The following is a 16,666-nucleotide window of genomic DNA, read 5'->3' on the forward strand; positions in this document are numbered from 1 at the left end:
AAACGTGATACACCCCAAAACGCAACACAAGAATTCAATAAATAGATTTTAAATCACAGAATATTAATATCTCAATTCATAAAAAAATGTCCACTCCATTAAACGTTTCCATTCAACAAGGTGTCCATACTAAAGTACTCTCAATCAGTCAAACTGCAACAGTGAAAGACCTTGCAACCATGTACAAATCCCAAACTGAACTTAAAGAATTCTACTTTTTGCATAGAACCACCAGACTTGAAGAAACTACTATTGTTTCTCATATTATTAAACATCCAAACCAAAAGTTAGTAGTTGTTGGAATTGCTAAAGGTGGTTCTGAAGAAGGAAGAGCATCAATCTTGTCTCTTATTTAAACCTAGTTGAGTTTCGTCAAGATATTGAAATAAACTCTCTTTTTTCAATTAAATCGAAATATTAATCATTTCTGCTGCTTATGAAATCAAGCCGTGTGATCAAACGAGAATCTAATTTTGGTGCCACTGGTGCAAATGATTAAGTTAGGAAGTCTGAAACGTGAAAAAAACAATTAAAAAATGTCAAAACAAAGAAGAATTCTGAATGAAGTTGCTGAAGCCAACAAGAACAATCATCCAAAGATCAAATTTGAAATTTCCCAAGAGAATTTACATGGTTGGAATTGTTCATTTAAAGGTCCAGATAACACTCCCTATCAAGATTTGCAATTTGAAGGAACTCTCTGTCTTCCGTAAGTTTAGTTTGGATTAGTTTTGCTAATATTTTGCTTGGTTAGAAATGATTTTCCTTCATCAAGACCAACCTTTGTATTCTCTTCCAAAACAATTCCATACCACATCAATGTAGACGATAGTGGTGTAGCTTCTGTCTCTTTGCAATGGACTCCCACACTCACAGGAATAGTTTTTGTCGAAAGTGTAATTAACATGTTAGAAACTCCACAACCAACTTGTTCTGTTAGTGATGAAAGATTCAAATTATATCAAAGTAACAAAGATCAATATCAAAAACAAGCCAGCAAATTCCTCCAAGAATAAACGTGATCATTGTAAACTTGAAACGTGAGACGAATCTTAAAAAAAATGTTAGAAAGAGGTTTTGAAAATGTTGGCAATACCTGTTATTTGAATTCTTCTTTGGTAACACTCCTCTGCATTGATCAGTTCAAGAGTCTTATCAACACCAGTAAATCACCAATTTGTAAACTAACAAGTCAACTGTTGGAAAAAAAAATGTCCATGAAGGAGTTTGTCAATATTTTGCAGAAAATGTTTGATTACTTTCTAAAAGATAAGGTTTGTTTATAATACTGATAATTTTGATTGAATTTGTGCAGAATTTCATGTTGAGATCTCAAAATGATTCATCTGTAAGTTTCTAATGCTTTACAAATCGAAATTAATGACAGGAAAAAGGAATTCATTACAAAGTTGTTACAAATCATAAAGCTCGAAAAGAACCATGATTTATCATTCATGGATGGAGAATTAGAAACAAGAATTAGTTGTACAAATTGTGGAGATATAGATCAGTACGTTTCTCCATTTATTGGGCAAAAAGTTTGCGTTCCCTATTCACAACCATTGAATTCTTTACTTGAAAGCTTTTTCTTGGTTAGTGAGCCTTGTAGTCAATGCTCTGGAACATTTAGTACCTCTCAATTCTTTAAGGGGACAATTCCACACTGGTTATTATTTCAATTCTACTATACAGAAGCATCGACAAGAGTTGAACTTGATGAGAATGAATTAGTTTGCTCTCTTTCAGTCAAAGAGGGTGAATGTGCAGAGTATGATATTAAGGCAATGACTCTTCGTTGTGGAGGAGATCTTAAATATGGACATTATGTCAGTGCTGTTTTTTTCAACAAGGGTGTTAGAGTTTACAATGACAGTTTTATTAGAGATTATCCAAACTTTAAAAGTTTTTGGATGGAATATTCGGGTTGGCAAATCAAAGACATTCTTCTTGAATCAATTGTATATGAAGATGTTGTTGCAGAGGAAACAGAACAACAAACAAAAAAAGGATTCCTACGACGTGTACGAGGTTTTGTTCAAAAAATCAAAAAGCAAACCAAGTTTAAGAAAAAAGAAACGATTGGACTCAAAAAAGCACTCATTCAATACCGGAAGCAATTCATTGAAGAAATTGAAAAAAGAAATAGCCATTTTGAAACGGACACATGCTTTTTACTATTGTTATACCAAATTTGGGAACTTATAATTAGATATCTGGAATTATTGTTTAAGCTTGCTGCTGGTGTTGAAGTTAGACTCTGGCAATCAACATCTATTTTCTCACCAAAATATTTCACAGATTCACAAATCTATTTTGCAGATATTGAATTTCATTTTCAAGACAACCAACCCCAAAACATTCGAAAGCCAGTTGAAGAAGAAATCAAATCACTTGAATTTGTATATCACCTCTAATATATTTCTTTATTTACATGTACAAATTGTATTTACTCATCTCGCTGTTTCAAATAGTAAGAAGAAAGCTTATCCTCTGAGAATGAAATATCATTCTTATAAGCCTTCTTAATACTTCTATATTTCTTACACATACAAATGGAAAAGACAACAGCTGCAACAAGTGAGAGCAACAAGACACCTACTAAGCAGAATAAAGCAATAACTGCTGAATGGGCCCAATCTGATTCACTCTCCAGTTCATAAAGATATTGATATTTACAGTAAATTGGTTTGAGAGGTGGAATAGTTTTGAAATTTCTCTTAACCTGAGTGTGACATCTATGGTTGACTAATCTAGTCATGGCATCATCGAGGCTCTTAACAGTTGAAGGACTCCAAGCTCTTTCAGCAAATGCTGAAATTCTTGGGAATATAGTTGAAATAATAACCTCATTATGAACATTTTCTCCCCACATGGCTGCTTCCAATCCAATAATTTTAGAACTGTCATATGTTTCACTTGAATTAAATTGATCGTTTGGATCAACAAGATACAAAGACTTCCAAGTATCCACAAATGTGTATGGACTATTTTTGTGTTAATAATTAAAAAATAATAATAACCTATAAACATACGGTGGAGTTGGGGTTGGTGAATTACCAACAACATTTTGAACCATATCCAAATAATATCCAGCAGAAAGAATGGTTCTGTAACCTCTATTAACACATTCAGGAAGATTTTTGGCATCTCTCCAAATTTGGCAAATACTCTTAGTTTTATCTGGAGTAAATAAAGATGATTTCATTCTTAAAAACAAATCTTCCCAAAAGATGAGATTTGAAATTTTTTGATAATTTTCACCAGAAGCAAGTCTTGCTTGGAAATATGCCCAAATATCATTGGCTGACTCAATTTTACCATAATCAGTTTGGTTACCAGTTGCTGTTATAAATAATATGTAATTATTATTGTAAACAAGTTAATAAATTAAATTTGATAAATAACATACCTGCAAAGAAGTCTGTAATGACTGGATTTTCAGTCCAACAAGATTTAACAATTTCATCTGATCCAAGATGCATTGTGGTTAATTGAACAGATGATGCGAGAGTTGGAGCTTTTTGAGTGATACCACTTGTGGATTGCCATTGTGCAATAATTGCTTCAATTAATTCATAGGTCAATGGTTCAACAACATTGAAAGGGAAGTTATTGATATTAGCAGACAATCTTGTTGGGCATGAGGATACAACTTCACTATAAGCATAGGCAAATGATTTGGCATGACCAGGCATATCAAATTCAGGAATAACTTGAATACCTCTGTAATAAGCAAATTCAATAATTGTTGCAATGTCATTGCTGGTAAATACTAAATCTTTAGAAAAGCTAGACTTTTCACTCAACTTGGAGAATTTACCATACATTTGATATGGGAATGATTGAGCATCTGACAAGTGAATGTGTAATACGTTCAATTTATCGAATGACATTAATTCAATAATATCCAAAATTGTACTTGTGTAAATATAATTTCTAGAAACATCAATCATCAATCCTCTATATTTGTATCTTGGACTATCTTTGATTACAATAGGACTATTTGGAATAAAGAAGAAATTTGAATTTGGATTTCTTCTAATCATTTGTGCAAAAGTCTCCAAAGCTCTCAAAAATCCGAATTGAGTATTTGATTTAATGACCATACCTCTTGATTTGATTGAAATTTCATAAGACTCATCAATATCAAACACATTCAACAATGGCAATTTTGTTGCTTCTCTTATTTGAATTACTACATTATCTGTGTAAAAATCAAATTCATTATCTTCATCATTATTATTACTATTATCATTATCAGAACCACTATTAGTAAATAATTTAAACATCCACTTGGTATATCTATCAAGTGCCTTCCCTACAATTGGAAAATCACTAACAGAAGCACTGTTTCCATTCACTTCCAAAGCAAAATTCAATTTATAAAAACTAATCATTCGTGTTTGTGATGAATCCCATGATACTTCCTTCGGTCTAGGAACAAGATATTTAATAATTTCAGTATTAGGATTATAGCCTAAAGTATAATGATTGCAACACAACAAGAGAACAAGTAGTGAAAATACAATCATCATCATTCGATGACTTGTTAATGTCCTCATGATCATGGAATTGTTACTCCTCGATAATGATGAAGATGATGATGGTGGTGATGATGATGAATAAATTAGAGAATATTCTCGGTGGTGATGATGGTAATGCCCCACTACTTCGGAGAGTTGAAGTGATGACATTTTTTGGTTACAATCATGTGAAGATATTTCGGGGTGTTACATTACAGTGCAATAAAGTAATAAGTTAACAGGCAATATTTACAACAGACCATTCATGAGGTTGTTATTAGTTGAGTGATGATAATATTTTCAATCATGTTTTCTTTTATTGTTAAAGTTTGGCTCAAATAATTGCATTTGTTCGATTTTTTCTAAGATTGAACTAGCACTTAATCTTTGCTTTGGATTACAACAAATCATTTTCAAAAGTAAATATTGACAACTGGTGGCAAGATTAGTTCTATTTCCAATTATTGAATTGAAGAAAGCATTTTCATCCATTTGGTGTTTGATAAGCGTGTCCGATATCTGTTCCTTTCAATTTGAATAAAGAAGTATTGAAATCATTTGTTAATAATTGATAGAATATACATCCTAAACTCCAAATATCACTCTGAGGATAAAACAATCCATCCAAAATACTTTCTGGAGATGAATATTGAATCGTCCCTTCGAATGCAGTCATTCCAACTCTTCCTTCATATCTTGAAGATCCCCAATCACCAACAACAATTGAAATAGTTTCAGATACGTTTCTGGTTTTCTTTACAAATATATTTCCCAGCTTCAAATCTCTATGGACCATTCCTTTTGAATGGAGAAACACTAATGCACTTGATATCTGTTTAGTTATTTGAAGGGCTGTTTCTAAGGTTAATTTCTTTGAATTTTTATACAACCAACTTCTCAAATCTGATTCGTATAATGGCATTACTATACATATATTTTCCATCCTCAACAATTAACAATTGTATAAGCCAAAATTGGAACAATATGTGGATTTTCATATACATTCAACTCGCTCATAACAACAATTTCCTTTAGTTCAGTGCCATTATTATTTTCAAGCTCAATAATTTTGACAGCCACTGATTCCCTAGATTGAGATTCTGTATACCTGTAAACATTTCCATTTGATCCACTTCCCAACTTATTTTCTCTGATATATTCTTTATCCTTAATTTTGAATTGAGATAAAGAGTCTTTTATCACCATTCTTAGTGGAATTAAATCATCAGTATCATCATAATTGATGTTCAATCGGGTGGTAAGATCTTGCTTATATGTTTTTTCTTCTTTCTCCAATATCTCAAAGTCAAAAAACTAACTACACAACCTATTATAATGACTGAAATTAGAACAATGATGGAAACAATCACAATTGGAGTAACAATATCATTCCTTTGTACACAATCATCTCCTGAATATCCATCACTACAAGAACAAGTATTATTTGAAACACATTCTCCATTTTGGTTACAATTTGAAAGACTTTCACAACTAGGAGTCATACAATCTATTCCTTTCCAACCATCAAAACACTGACAGGTTGATAGAACACATGTACCGTGACCATTGCAAACATTTTCATTTGTGGAGACTATTCCTAGACATACAGTTTCTGAAATACTACACATTGGCCCCGTCCATCCATGTTGAACACTTACATTGGTCAAAATCAATACATGAACCATGCTCTGAGCACACTTTCAATCCATCTCCTGCAATGCCAAAACAGTAAGGTATGTAACAGGTGTTGCCAGACCACCCCTCTTTGCATTGATATTGATTTGGTCCAATACATTTTTGTGCACGAGATGAAGGAATATCACAGGATAATGCTGAACAATCCGTACTACCTTTCCATCCACTATGGCATTGACAATTTCCAATATTTATACAATCACCACTGCAAACACTACTATCATTCGCTAAATACCCATAACAACGAGGAATGCTACAAACTTCACCAAACCATTCATCCATGCATTGATATTGATTTGGACCTGAACATGTAGAATGATTAGGAATTGGACTATCACAAGAATATTTGGAGCAATCAATACTACCTTTCCAACCACTACTACATTGACATGAATCTATTGTGCTACATTTTCCATGTCCGTCACAAACATCAGAATTTGTTGAGGGTATTCCATGGCAGGTTGAAAGAGTTCCAACCCAACCTCCCAAACATTGAAATTGATTAGGACCAATACAGATGGATTCATGAGAAGAGGGAGTGTCACATGAAAATTGTGAACAGTCCTTATTACCTTTCCATCCTGAATTGCATTGGCATGTGTCCACATCAACACATTGACCATGTCCTCCACATACTGAAACATTTGTTGGCAATTTCGAAAAACAGGTTGCAATTTCACACAAGTTTCCACCCTGTTTGACATTCATATTGGTTTGGTCCAATACATTTAGATGCATGGTTGGATGGTGAATCGCATGAAAATTGAGAACAATCCTTATTTCCCTTCCAACCTGAATTACATTGGCATGTGTCTACATCAATACATTTACCATGACCTCCACAAACAGTATTATCTAAGGAAGATAACCCAAAGCAAGTTGTTGTTCCAACTATTGTTGACATTCTAAATGTGTTGGAGATTCTTCTAATAACATTATTATCTGAAATATCTGGATAACTAACAATCTTGTTTGGATGAACAGCGCAACCCTTTGGATGATCGAATTGAGCTGAACCAGCATCACCATTCACTTTAAGAATAAGAATAATACATTTAACATGTTGACATAAATGAAAACTTATTCCCATCATAAAAACCTTCATAACCATTTCCTGCCCTAGTTATTACAGTGCTGTAGTCTCCTCTCATTTCTCTAATTTTGTTATTGTTTGTGTCAACAATTATCAAGGCTTTTACCGAGTCAACACAAATTGCAGAAGGTTCATAAAAAGAGGCAGATAAAGCAGGACCTTCGTCATTTCCCATCTTTGGAACTTCCAGCCAAGGTTGTTAACATACCATTTGATAGATCTAATTTTAATATTCTTTCTCTAGTTGGAAAAATAATAGAATTTCCAAAATTTGTGATTTGGGATGGTCTATTAAGGAATACTGAGAGTGCGTCAATAGGTGTCGAAAAAGGATAATATGTGCCATAGTTTCCATAGACCACCTTTACCTGTAGTGTTTTCACATTTACAGAGAGTATTGATGAAGAACTTGACAAATATAGTTGACGATCTAATATTGAAATAGAGTTAACATAATTTTGATCATTGTAAAAAGTAAAAATTTGATCATTTGCAACTACTTTGACCACATTATTTCCTTTATCCAAAATATACAATCTGGAATTGGAATAGAAAGCTTGGGTTGGATTAAAAAGCTTTGCTTTCGTTGGAATAATTAATTCTCCCCCACTACCACAAACACCTTTGAAAATAATTATTATATTAAATTCTAATTGTTTAAATTAATAAAACATACTTCCTGCTAAAATCTTCAATGTTCCATCATTTTGCAATAATTTGATTTGACAATTTCCAGTGTCAGAAATTACTAGATTTCCTTCTGGTGATAATGAGACCCCATTTGGAGATGATAATCCACTTGAAACAACAATTATTGCTTTTCCATTTGATATCTTAATAATATTTGAATTTCCACTGTCAGCAATATAAATATCTAAAGTATTGGGATCGGCAAACATCCCTTTTGCACTGTTGATCCTTGCTCCTGAAACTCTCAAACTATTAATTAATCCATTGGACATGTCCACCACTCTTATCCTACTAGATGTTTCTTGCTTCCACAATAGCCATTTCCTGCAACAACCTTAATATCATTACTATCCATTCTCTTCACAGTACAAAACTCTGTATCCGTAGTATAATATTACAAAATCACCATCAGGGACAGCATGTATTGCATTAGAAAATATAGGGAAATCTAGGTAGCGAGTATTACCTATACTTCCAGCCACTGGAGTATGTAAGGATAGTACAGATGTTGTCTCAATACATTTGGACAGATGAGCCAAACTCAATAGAAATATCAACACACTGATCACAGTAATGATATTCATCTTATTCCTTCTCAATGCCATTGATAACACCTCTGTTTGTTTTTTTAAAGGATGTCAAGTTGTTAAGCACACGATTAATTGATAACACACAGTAGTGATCAGAAAATTCATCGTTCTTTTACCTATTGCGATAGATTATTTCACAGTAGATCCTGTCTACTCCTGAAAAATTCTCCTTAATAGAATTGGATCAGAAATATACTTTCTATTGCATTGATTTGCAAGTAATTTCCCTCCAACTTTCTATTAAATTTAACAGCAGACAAAGTATGATACTATCTGTAAACAATTCAATTTAAACTGTTACATCATAGAAGCAATTTTGTTATCAATAACAACATATGGTGCTGTGTAATAATCTTTCCGTAATAATATTATTTTCATCAAACCTTGAATACCAACAAATTACATTCAAATATTTTCATTAAAATTATACTCTTCTATTATTCATAATTTTGTTTTTAATATTATTGACACATGTTGTTGCTTCATTGAAGTTTTTGTTAATGTGGTGAGGAAGGAACTTTTTTGTATTGTTTTTCTTCTTGCTACATCATCGCAAGCCTTTGCCATGAAGCCACAACAGCAAGAAAAACAAACAAAAAAATTGTTTTACGATTGCCCGTTCCTTTCGTTCTCTCCAGACCTTCTCTGATCGCAATAAATTTTTGAACGAAAACAACAATGGCTTTCTCATCATCAATATATAATCGAACACTGTTGGCAGTTGTTTTAGTAATCCTTTGTTCAGCCTCCGTATTTGCTTTAACAATTCAAAACGGATTAACTCAACAAGATAAGACAAATATTCAAAGCGTTTTAGAAAAGGATTTTAAAGGAATTAGTAACAAGAAGGACTTGTTCTACTCTGCATCAACTCTTTTAAAGATTTCTAATGGAGACATCATTCAATCTGCTCAAAACCAATGTGTGAAAACAATTTCTAATGTTGAAGGACCAGAAGCTTTGTACAACTTGATTGCATCAAATGCTGCTTTGAAGTGTTCTCCACTTGAATCATACACTGCTGTCCAAAGTGCTTTGGCCAAATACATTGATGAAAGCAGCGACAAGACTTCTGCTGAAAATATTTATTCGATCGCTAGAAGTATTTTGTTGACAAAGAGCAAGATTAACGTTGCTGATTTGAAGGTAAGTTATCAAGATTAATAAGTTATATATATTAATATTATTTCATCATTTGTTTAATATTAATTTTAATATTATCATCTTTAGATTTCTAAACTCTACGAACTTGTTGTTAAACAACTCACATCATCAATTAAACAAGATTGTAACGATGCTTGTTTGAAGAGTGTTGGTTTCTTGATGGAAGCTGCTCAAATTTTGCAAAGTATTCAAAAGTCTGATGTTGCTTCTCTCAATAAGGCTATTTCTGCTCTCACTTCCGTTACCAAGAAGGCTATTTCATCAAACAATGTTGAAACTGTTGCTATCTTTGCTAGAGGATTGAACAAACTTGCTACTATTGTTGATGTTAAGAGCAAGGTATCAAAGGAAGATTTTGTTGCTCTCATTAATTCCTTGGTCTCCAAGAAGGATTCATCAAAGACCTTGAGTGAAATTTATCATCTCATTGAAGGTGTTCAATCGTTCACCAAGCCAATTTATGAACCAATTGTTGTTGTTTCCGAATTGAAGGATGAAAAGGGAGCCATCTCTCTTCAAATTTCCAACATTTTGGGTGCTCCATTGAGTGAAAAGGTTACCTTGCAAAGTGTTTACAAGGGAAGTAATTCCGATGATTCCATTTTGCCAAAGGGTCCAGTTAAGCTTGATGCCAATGGAGTTGAATATCAAATCAAGGGTGTTAAACTTGATTCTGGTATTTTCAATTTTGATATCACTGTCGGAAAGGAAGCTGTTACTCGTTCATTGAAGACTGCTGCTGCTGATTTGAAGATTAGAGATTTCCAACTTGATGTCGGAAAGTTCTCTCGTTCAAATGTTGCTTATCCAAAGACATTGGAAGAAAAGTTGACTATTGATGTTGATTCAAACAATAGAATTCGTGTCAATTTCGCTTTGGCCGGTGTTGCTCCACATCAAGTTTTCCTTAGAATTGGTAATTGTAAGAATGAAGCTATTTTCAACATTAAGCAACAACATCAACCAAATTATAATTTGGATCTTGGATTGGATAGAGTTGTTGGTCCAGCTTTGAAGTATGAATCTGGAGAATATAAGGTTCAAATTTTCATTGGTGATGCCACTTTGAGCACTCCAATTCACTGGACTGTTGCTACCGTTGTTATTAACTTCTCCAAGCAAATTGAAAAGACTGAAGAAGAATTGTTGTATCAACCAAGAGAATTGATCACACACATTTTCAGAGCTCCTGAAAAGAGAGCTGGTTCTGAAATTGCCTCATTGTTCTCTCTTGTTGTTTTTGCTCCATTGGCTATCTTCTTGATTGGTCTTATCACTGTTAGATTTAACTTTGGAGGATGCCCATCTGGTTTGGCTGGTTTGTTGGCTCCAGTTTTTGTTGGACTTTTGGGTGTTTTGGTTGGAATTTTGGCAATGTACTTTATCTCGTGGGATATCTTTGTTACTATGAAATATTTAGGTTTGGCTGGTATTGCCATTACTTTGGTTGGTGCTAAGGTTTTGAGTGGTGTTGCTGAAAAGAGAGCTCAAAACTAAATAGTACACAGTATTAGTATTTTAATAATATTATGAAAAATCAATAATTTTATAAAATTAAAAAATGTCAATAAGTGTGTGGATCAGTTTACTTGTACTCTTATTGTCTGGTGGTATCTTGTTCTATAATGAACATTTTAACAAGAATCACTCTGATAAGATCAATATACTCTCCTATTTGAATCAGCCAAATTCCGAATGGCAATTGTTAAAATCATCAAACATTTCAACACCTTCATCAATTATTTATCATCTCCAACATAAAAAAACAAAATTGGAATGGTTCCACATGGATAATCAGAATGATCAAAATAATTTCTTTAGTATTTCTTTTAAAACACCTCCTAAAGATGATACAGGTTTAACTCACATTTTAGAACATTTAGTATTGTGTGGATCAAAGAAGTTTCCAGTGAGAGATGCCTTCTTTTCAATGTTAAAGAGATCAATGTCAACTTATATGAATGCTTGGACAGCTGCTGACATTACATCCTATCCATTCGGAACTTTAAACGAAAAGGATTATTATAATTTAATGCAAATTTATTTGGATGCTGTTTTTAATCCATTATTGAGAGAATTGGATTTTTCACAGGAAGGGCACAGATATGAATTTGAAGAGGAAAATATTCAGTCCAATTTAACATTTAAAGGAGTTGTTTACAATGAAATGCAAGGAGTTGTTGGAGATGCCAATAATTTCTTTTCATTTGAGATGAATAGACTCTTATTTGAGAAATTCAAGGCATTGAATAATAGTTTTGAATTTCTCCATGGCTATTCTGTAAATTATGGAGGAGAGCCAAGAAATATCATTGATTTAAAATATGAAGAATTGGTGGCTTATCACAAGAAATATTATGCGCCAAATAATGCTCTAGTTTTCACATATGGAAATCTTCCTCTCACTAATCACTTGGACTTCTTCAAGAATGAAAAGATTTTGGATCAATTTGGAGAGATGGAATATGTAAAGAGTGTTCAGGAAGAGCTTAAACAAGTCAAGGATTTCCAAGTGCAGCCATACACTACTGAAATTATTTATACTGAAGGTCCAGAGGAAAGTATAGTTCACAACCCAGAAAAACAATTGAAGTATTCAATGACATTTTTTATGAATAGACCAATTGATGGATATTTTGAAACATTTTGTTTGCAAATTATTGATCTTTTACTGTTAGATAATCCAAGAGGTCCACTTTATCAAACCATCATTGAATCCAAGTTGGCTCCTAGATTTATTTCCATCACTGGTTATGAAAAGACTGATCTTTTAAGGAAACAAACAGCATTCATAATTGGAGTAACAGATGTAGGAGAATCTGATATTCCACTCATTGAAAATGCAATTAATCAAACTCTTGAAAAGGTAATGACTGAGGGCTTCAGTGAAGATTACTTGAATTCTATTTTGAATGTTATGGAACTGAATAATAGAAGAGTTTCTGTTAGTTATGCAACTGAATTGATGATGTTCATTCCGCCAATTTGGTGCAATGGTGATAGTTACAAGATGGAAGAGGCCCTCAATGTTGAACAGGTTAGTATTTTGTTGAATTGAGATGATTTAATAGTTTTGTTTAGAATATTAAATTATTGAGAACTCAAGTTAGAGAAAATCCAAACTTTTTCCAAAATTTGATGAGAAAATACTTTAGAAAAGATAACTCATTTAGTGTTGTTATGAGACCTAATAAGATGCATTTGGATAAATTTAAAGAATTTGAGAGAGAAAAACTCAAATCAATTGAACGATCCATGAGTGAACAGGAAAGGACTAACACACTCTCACAAGCTATCACACTCAAAAATCATCAAAGTGCTGAAAAGCTGAAGGATGTTGATTCCATTTTGCCTTCACTAAATATTAATGACATTAGACCAAAGATTCTCTACTCAATTGATCCACATGTTAAAGAATTCACTATTCATGGTAGAAAAGTATCCCTTTTCATTCAACATACAAATGGCCTTGTCCACTTCAGTTTGGATTTTGATTTGTGGGATGGAGAACATATCAGTATCAGTGATGATAGCTCAATTGACCTTTTACCATTTTTCACATATAGTATAACCAAGATGGGTACAAAATATTTGGATAAGAAGGAATTGTCTGAAAAGATTGGATTATATACTGGCGGAATTTCATCAAGCGTTTACATGACACCAAGATATAATACAGCTAATCATGTCAATAACTTAGGAAGATTTGGATTGGAATTTGACTCTGAGAGTACTTTGGAAAATTTCCCAACTCTTTTGAACTTGATAGATGATATTATCAATAGTCCAAGATTTGTTGATGTTGAATATTTGGAAAGATTATTTGAAGAATACTCAACTTCAATTAGTGAATCTTTGACTCAAAATGGAAATGAATTCTCTCAATCCTACTCTTCTTCATTCTTGAGTGATTACTCTAAATTGAGTGAAAGAATAAGTGGTATTTCTCATTTCCTATTTATCAAAGATTACAAAGAAAAGCATGCCAATAATTTGCCTGAAGTTTTACTTGAAGATATGAAAAAGATTTTACGTCACGTATTCAAGAATGTCTCCGTTGCCATTACAACAGAACCTGAAAATATTGAGAGTGTCAAAACAAATCTCATTCCATTCCTTCAACAGTTTGAATTTACAGATATTGGAAAGAAGCATTCATTCAAAACGACGACACAAGAAAAGGAGGAAAAGAGCAAGACATTTATTGGATTGAATTTCCCTGTCAATTATGCATCTATTAGCATGTTTGTTAACACCACATATTATGAAAAGGATGCAGCATCTCTCTCAGTTTTTTCCACATTTTTATTCCCAATACTCCATAAAGAAATCAGAGAAAAGGGAGGAGCTTATGGACAAAACTCTAGAGTGAGTGTAGGAGATCAGACATTTTCATTCTTTACGTACAGAGATCCACAAACCTATAATTCAATTCAAGTATTTAGAAAGGTCATTTCCAACATTTGTGAAGGCAATGAAACAGAAATTACCGAAAAGGAATTATTTGAATCTAAATTGTCCATGTTCAAGAGATTAGATAAGCCAATTGAACCTCACTCTTTATTTACAACAAGATATTTATATGATATTTCAGATGAAATGAGACAGAATTATAGAACAAATCTTATTAATGTTTCTGTGCATGATTTGTACTCTGTATGCAAAAAGTACTTGTTGAATCCAGACTTGTATCATGTTACCATTGTTGGAAATGAGCAAAAAATTGATACTGACTTGACGGATAGAAATGAGTGGGAAATTATCAAGATTAGTTCAAAATAAACATTACCAAGTGAAAACACAATATTTTGATAATACCTCACATGTATTGACACAAGAGATCAGATTCAAGCCAAAGAAAATGAAGTTCTCATTCTCGAAGTTGAGTTTGTATCTTTACAAATTTTACACTGTAGATTTCTGTATGAATGAGATAAGAGATTAACAACAGTAATACTCCTTCAGATTAACTAGTTCTGATCTTAGAATTAAGGAGTCTGCTGATGATATTTTGTTCATTCTAATATCAAGTCGAATTAAGTTTCTCATATTTTCATAAATTAATTTGGTTCCTTTTCCATTTAGTTTGTTTGCAGCCAAATTCAAACGTAATAGAGTTGCTGAATTAAAGAGATGTTGTGAGTTAGTATCTATTGAGGATTTTTGAGAATTTTGCACTAAATATTCTAAACCCTTCTCAGTAATTCGATTACTTCCCAAGTTGAGTAATGTTAAATTTGAAAAATTGTAACTTTCCGAGATAGATTTCAAGCAAGAATCGTCTACTTGATTTCCTGATACATTCAGTTTCATTAATTTTTTAATTATTTCCCCTTCACTCAAGTAACGAACCCCCTCAAGTCCAATACCATTTTTGTAAACCTCCAAATGTGTTAAATTTGCTAAATGTTCACATTCTGTAATATATTTCATTCCTTCGTTTCCTATTTTGTTATCTCCCAAATTCAATGTTGTTAAATTCTTTAAAAACACATAATTAGACTCAATTAATTCCTTCAATCCACTCAAATAAATTCTTTTCACATTAAAATACATAGAGACAGGAACCTGACATGCTTTCTCATACCAATCCTTGCTCACCAGAGTACAAGTTTGTATCAAGAAGCTCGACTCTATAAATTGCATCATGTAAAATACTGTACCACTTGAAAAGAGTGAATAATCAACAATACAATTCCGATGTTGTTCAATCTCTTCACAATTTATCTTTCTCTTTTTTCCATCCATTAAATATTCATCATTATCATAATCAGGTATTTCAGCTGTTGTTGGTTGGCTTCGTTTTCCATTATTGAACATTTTTTAATAATTGGATTTTAAATTAATTTATAAAAAGCAACCTAACCAAGAACCCTTATAGAAACCTTTCAATCCCTCTTGTTGATACATTTTCTTTACACAATCTGGGTAGCTGGAATAGGTTCTTCCTTGATCACCAATGTACCTGCTTAATGAGAGAGTGAATGGTGAAGTTGTGGCATCGAAAATGACACTCGTCGAAAGTTCCTCAATTGTTTCTAAAGAATCAACTGTTTCATCATCCAAGAAATAATAATCATTTCCAATAACTGATTCAATTACGGAACGAATAGCAACAGATAAACCAAATTTGTAAACTTGTGTACCAGCTTGTTGCAACATTGCCCAACCATAGCCACGATAGAGACCTTTAACTCCATTTTCAGAGTAAATTTGAACAGCAGTTTCAACAAATCCTCTTTGTTTCTTCATATCATCAAATCTCTTATGTCTGGCGAGAGAGGCAACTATTATAGGATGAGTCACAGCACTTGACAGCATATTATCAACAATTGATGAACCAAGCCTAATAGCCAAACTATTGCTAGAAGTCAAGGGCTGGAAAATGTGTTCTCTAACAGTTAATCCATAGATAAAACTTGCTCCAATTTGAAATACTGAAGGTAACCATTCCTTCTTTCCCAATAATCCAAGAATTCCTTCTTCGGAATAAACTTTAGATAATAAATCAAAAATTCCTCCATTATAAAAAGGCTTTCCAGTACCATTATTTGAATATTCTTCATGAACATAATCCATAACCATTCTCTTCTCCGAAATTAAAAACAACATGGCGTAATAGGAGAAAGCAGAACCATTAAGAGCAAGCTTTGTATAATTGGAAGTCAAGAATGGAATGGATTGTAAACTTTCCATTGAATGATCGCGTTCCAAGCCTCCATCAAGGGTAATTTCATCAGGGTCAACAAGAGCAAGACTTTTGTTCATTTTTTTTAAAATTAACAATCAAAATTTTCGAAATTGATGAGATTTAGGAAATTTTCGTTGCAAAATTTGAAACTTTTAACTCAAATCAATTTGATACGAAAATGGTCAACCTCATTCATTCTACTACAACAATGAATAAATAT

The 16,666-nt window shown here is 32.7% G+C and overlaps 7 protein-coding genes across 7 annotated transcripts; 3 read left to right on the forward strand and 4 right to left on the reverse strand.

Annotated features, from left to right (window-relative positions):
* Positions 1-536: 536 nt before the first annotated feature.
* On the forward strand, positions 537-1,951 carry NAEGRDRAFT_62735 (uncharacterized protein; the record flags this gene model as incomplete). Its single annotated transcript, XM_002681937.1, has 5 exons — positions 537-709; positions 755-935; positions 1,316-1,348; positions 1,395-1,859; positions 1,904-1,951. 5 exons carry the CDS (start codon positions 537-539, stop codon positions 1,949-1,951), a joined length of 900 nt encoding a protein of 299 aa, XP_002681983.1.
* A 453-nt stretch (positions 1,952-2,404) lies between these two features.
* NAEGRDRAFT_78191 (hexosaminidase B) lies at positions 2,405-4,694 on the reverse strand (the record flags this gene model as incomplete). Its single annotated transcript, XM_002682089.1, has 3 exons — positions 2,405-2,984; positions 3,033-3,342; positions 3,410-4,694. The coding sequence occupies 3 exons, from the start codon at positions 4,692-4,694 to the stop codon at positions 2,447-2,449; spliced, it is 2,133 nt and encodes a 710-aa protein (XP_002682135.1). The 3' UTR covers positions 2,405-2,446.
* Positions 4,695-5,007: 313 nt separating this feature from the next.
* On the reverse strand, positions 5,008-5,319 carry NAEGRDRAFT_62737 (uncharacterized protein; the record flags this gene model as incomplete). The annotated part of the gene is made up of 1 exon (XM_002682090.1): positions 5,008-5,319. The coding sequence occupies one exon, from the start codon at positions 5,317-5,319 to the stop codon at positions 5,008-5,010; it is 312 nt and encodes a 103-aa protein (XP_002682136.1).
* A 1,575-nt stretch (positions 5,320-6,894) lies between these two features.
* NAEGRDRAFT_62738 (uncharacterized protein) lies at positions 6,895-7,329 on the reverse strand (the record flags this gene model as incomplete). Its single annotated transcript, XM_002682091.1, has 1 exon — positions 6,895-7,329. The coding sequence occupies one exon, from the start codon at positions 7,327-7,329 to the stop codon at positions 6,895-6,897; it is 435 nt and encodes a 144-aa protein (XP_002682137.1).
* Positions 7,330-9,205: 1,876 nt separating this feature from the next.
* NAEGRDRAFT_78192 (dolichyl-diphosphooligosaccharide protein glycosyltransferase) lies at positions 9,206-11,338 on the forward strand. The gene is made up of 2 exons (XM_002681938.1): positions 9,206-9,737; positions 9,822-11,338. Exons 1-2 carry the CDS (start codon positions 9,270-9,272, stop codon positions 11,250-11,252), a joined length of 1,899 nt encoding a protein of 632 aa, XP_002681984.1. The 5' UTR covers positions 9,206-9,269; the 3' UTR covers positions 11,253-11,338.
* A 203-nt stretch (positions 11,339-11,541) lies between these two features.
* On the forward strand, positions 11,542-14,537 carry NAEGRDRAFT_45982 (uncharacterized protein; the record flags this gene model as incomplete). Its single annotated transcript, XM_002681939.1, has 2 exons — positions 11,542-12,621; positions 12,837-14,537. 2 exons carry the CDS (start codon positions 11,542-11,544, stop codon positions 14,535-14,537), a joined length of 2,781 nt encoding a protein of 926 aa, XP_002681985.1.
* Positions 14,538-15,602: 1,065 nt separating this feature from the next.
* NAEGRDRAFT_45983 (uncharacterized protein) lies at positions 15,603-16,523 on the reverse strand (the record flags this gene model as incomplete). Its single annotated transcript, XM_002682092.1, has 1 exon — positions 15,603-16,523. One exon carries the CDS (start codon positions 16,521-16,523, stop codon positions 15,603-15,605), a length of 921 nt encoding a protein of 306 aa, XP_002682138.1.
* Between the last annotated feature and the right edge of the window lie 143 nt (positions 16,524-16,666).

Source organism: Naegleria gruberi (genome assembly GCF_000004985.1).
Source record: "Naegleria gruberi genomic scaffold NAEGRscaffold_4, whole genome shotgun sequence".
Lineage (NCBI taxonomy): Eukaryota > Heterolobosea > Eutetramitea > Acrasida > Naegleriidae > Naegleria > Naegleria gruberi.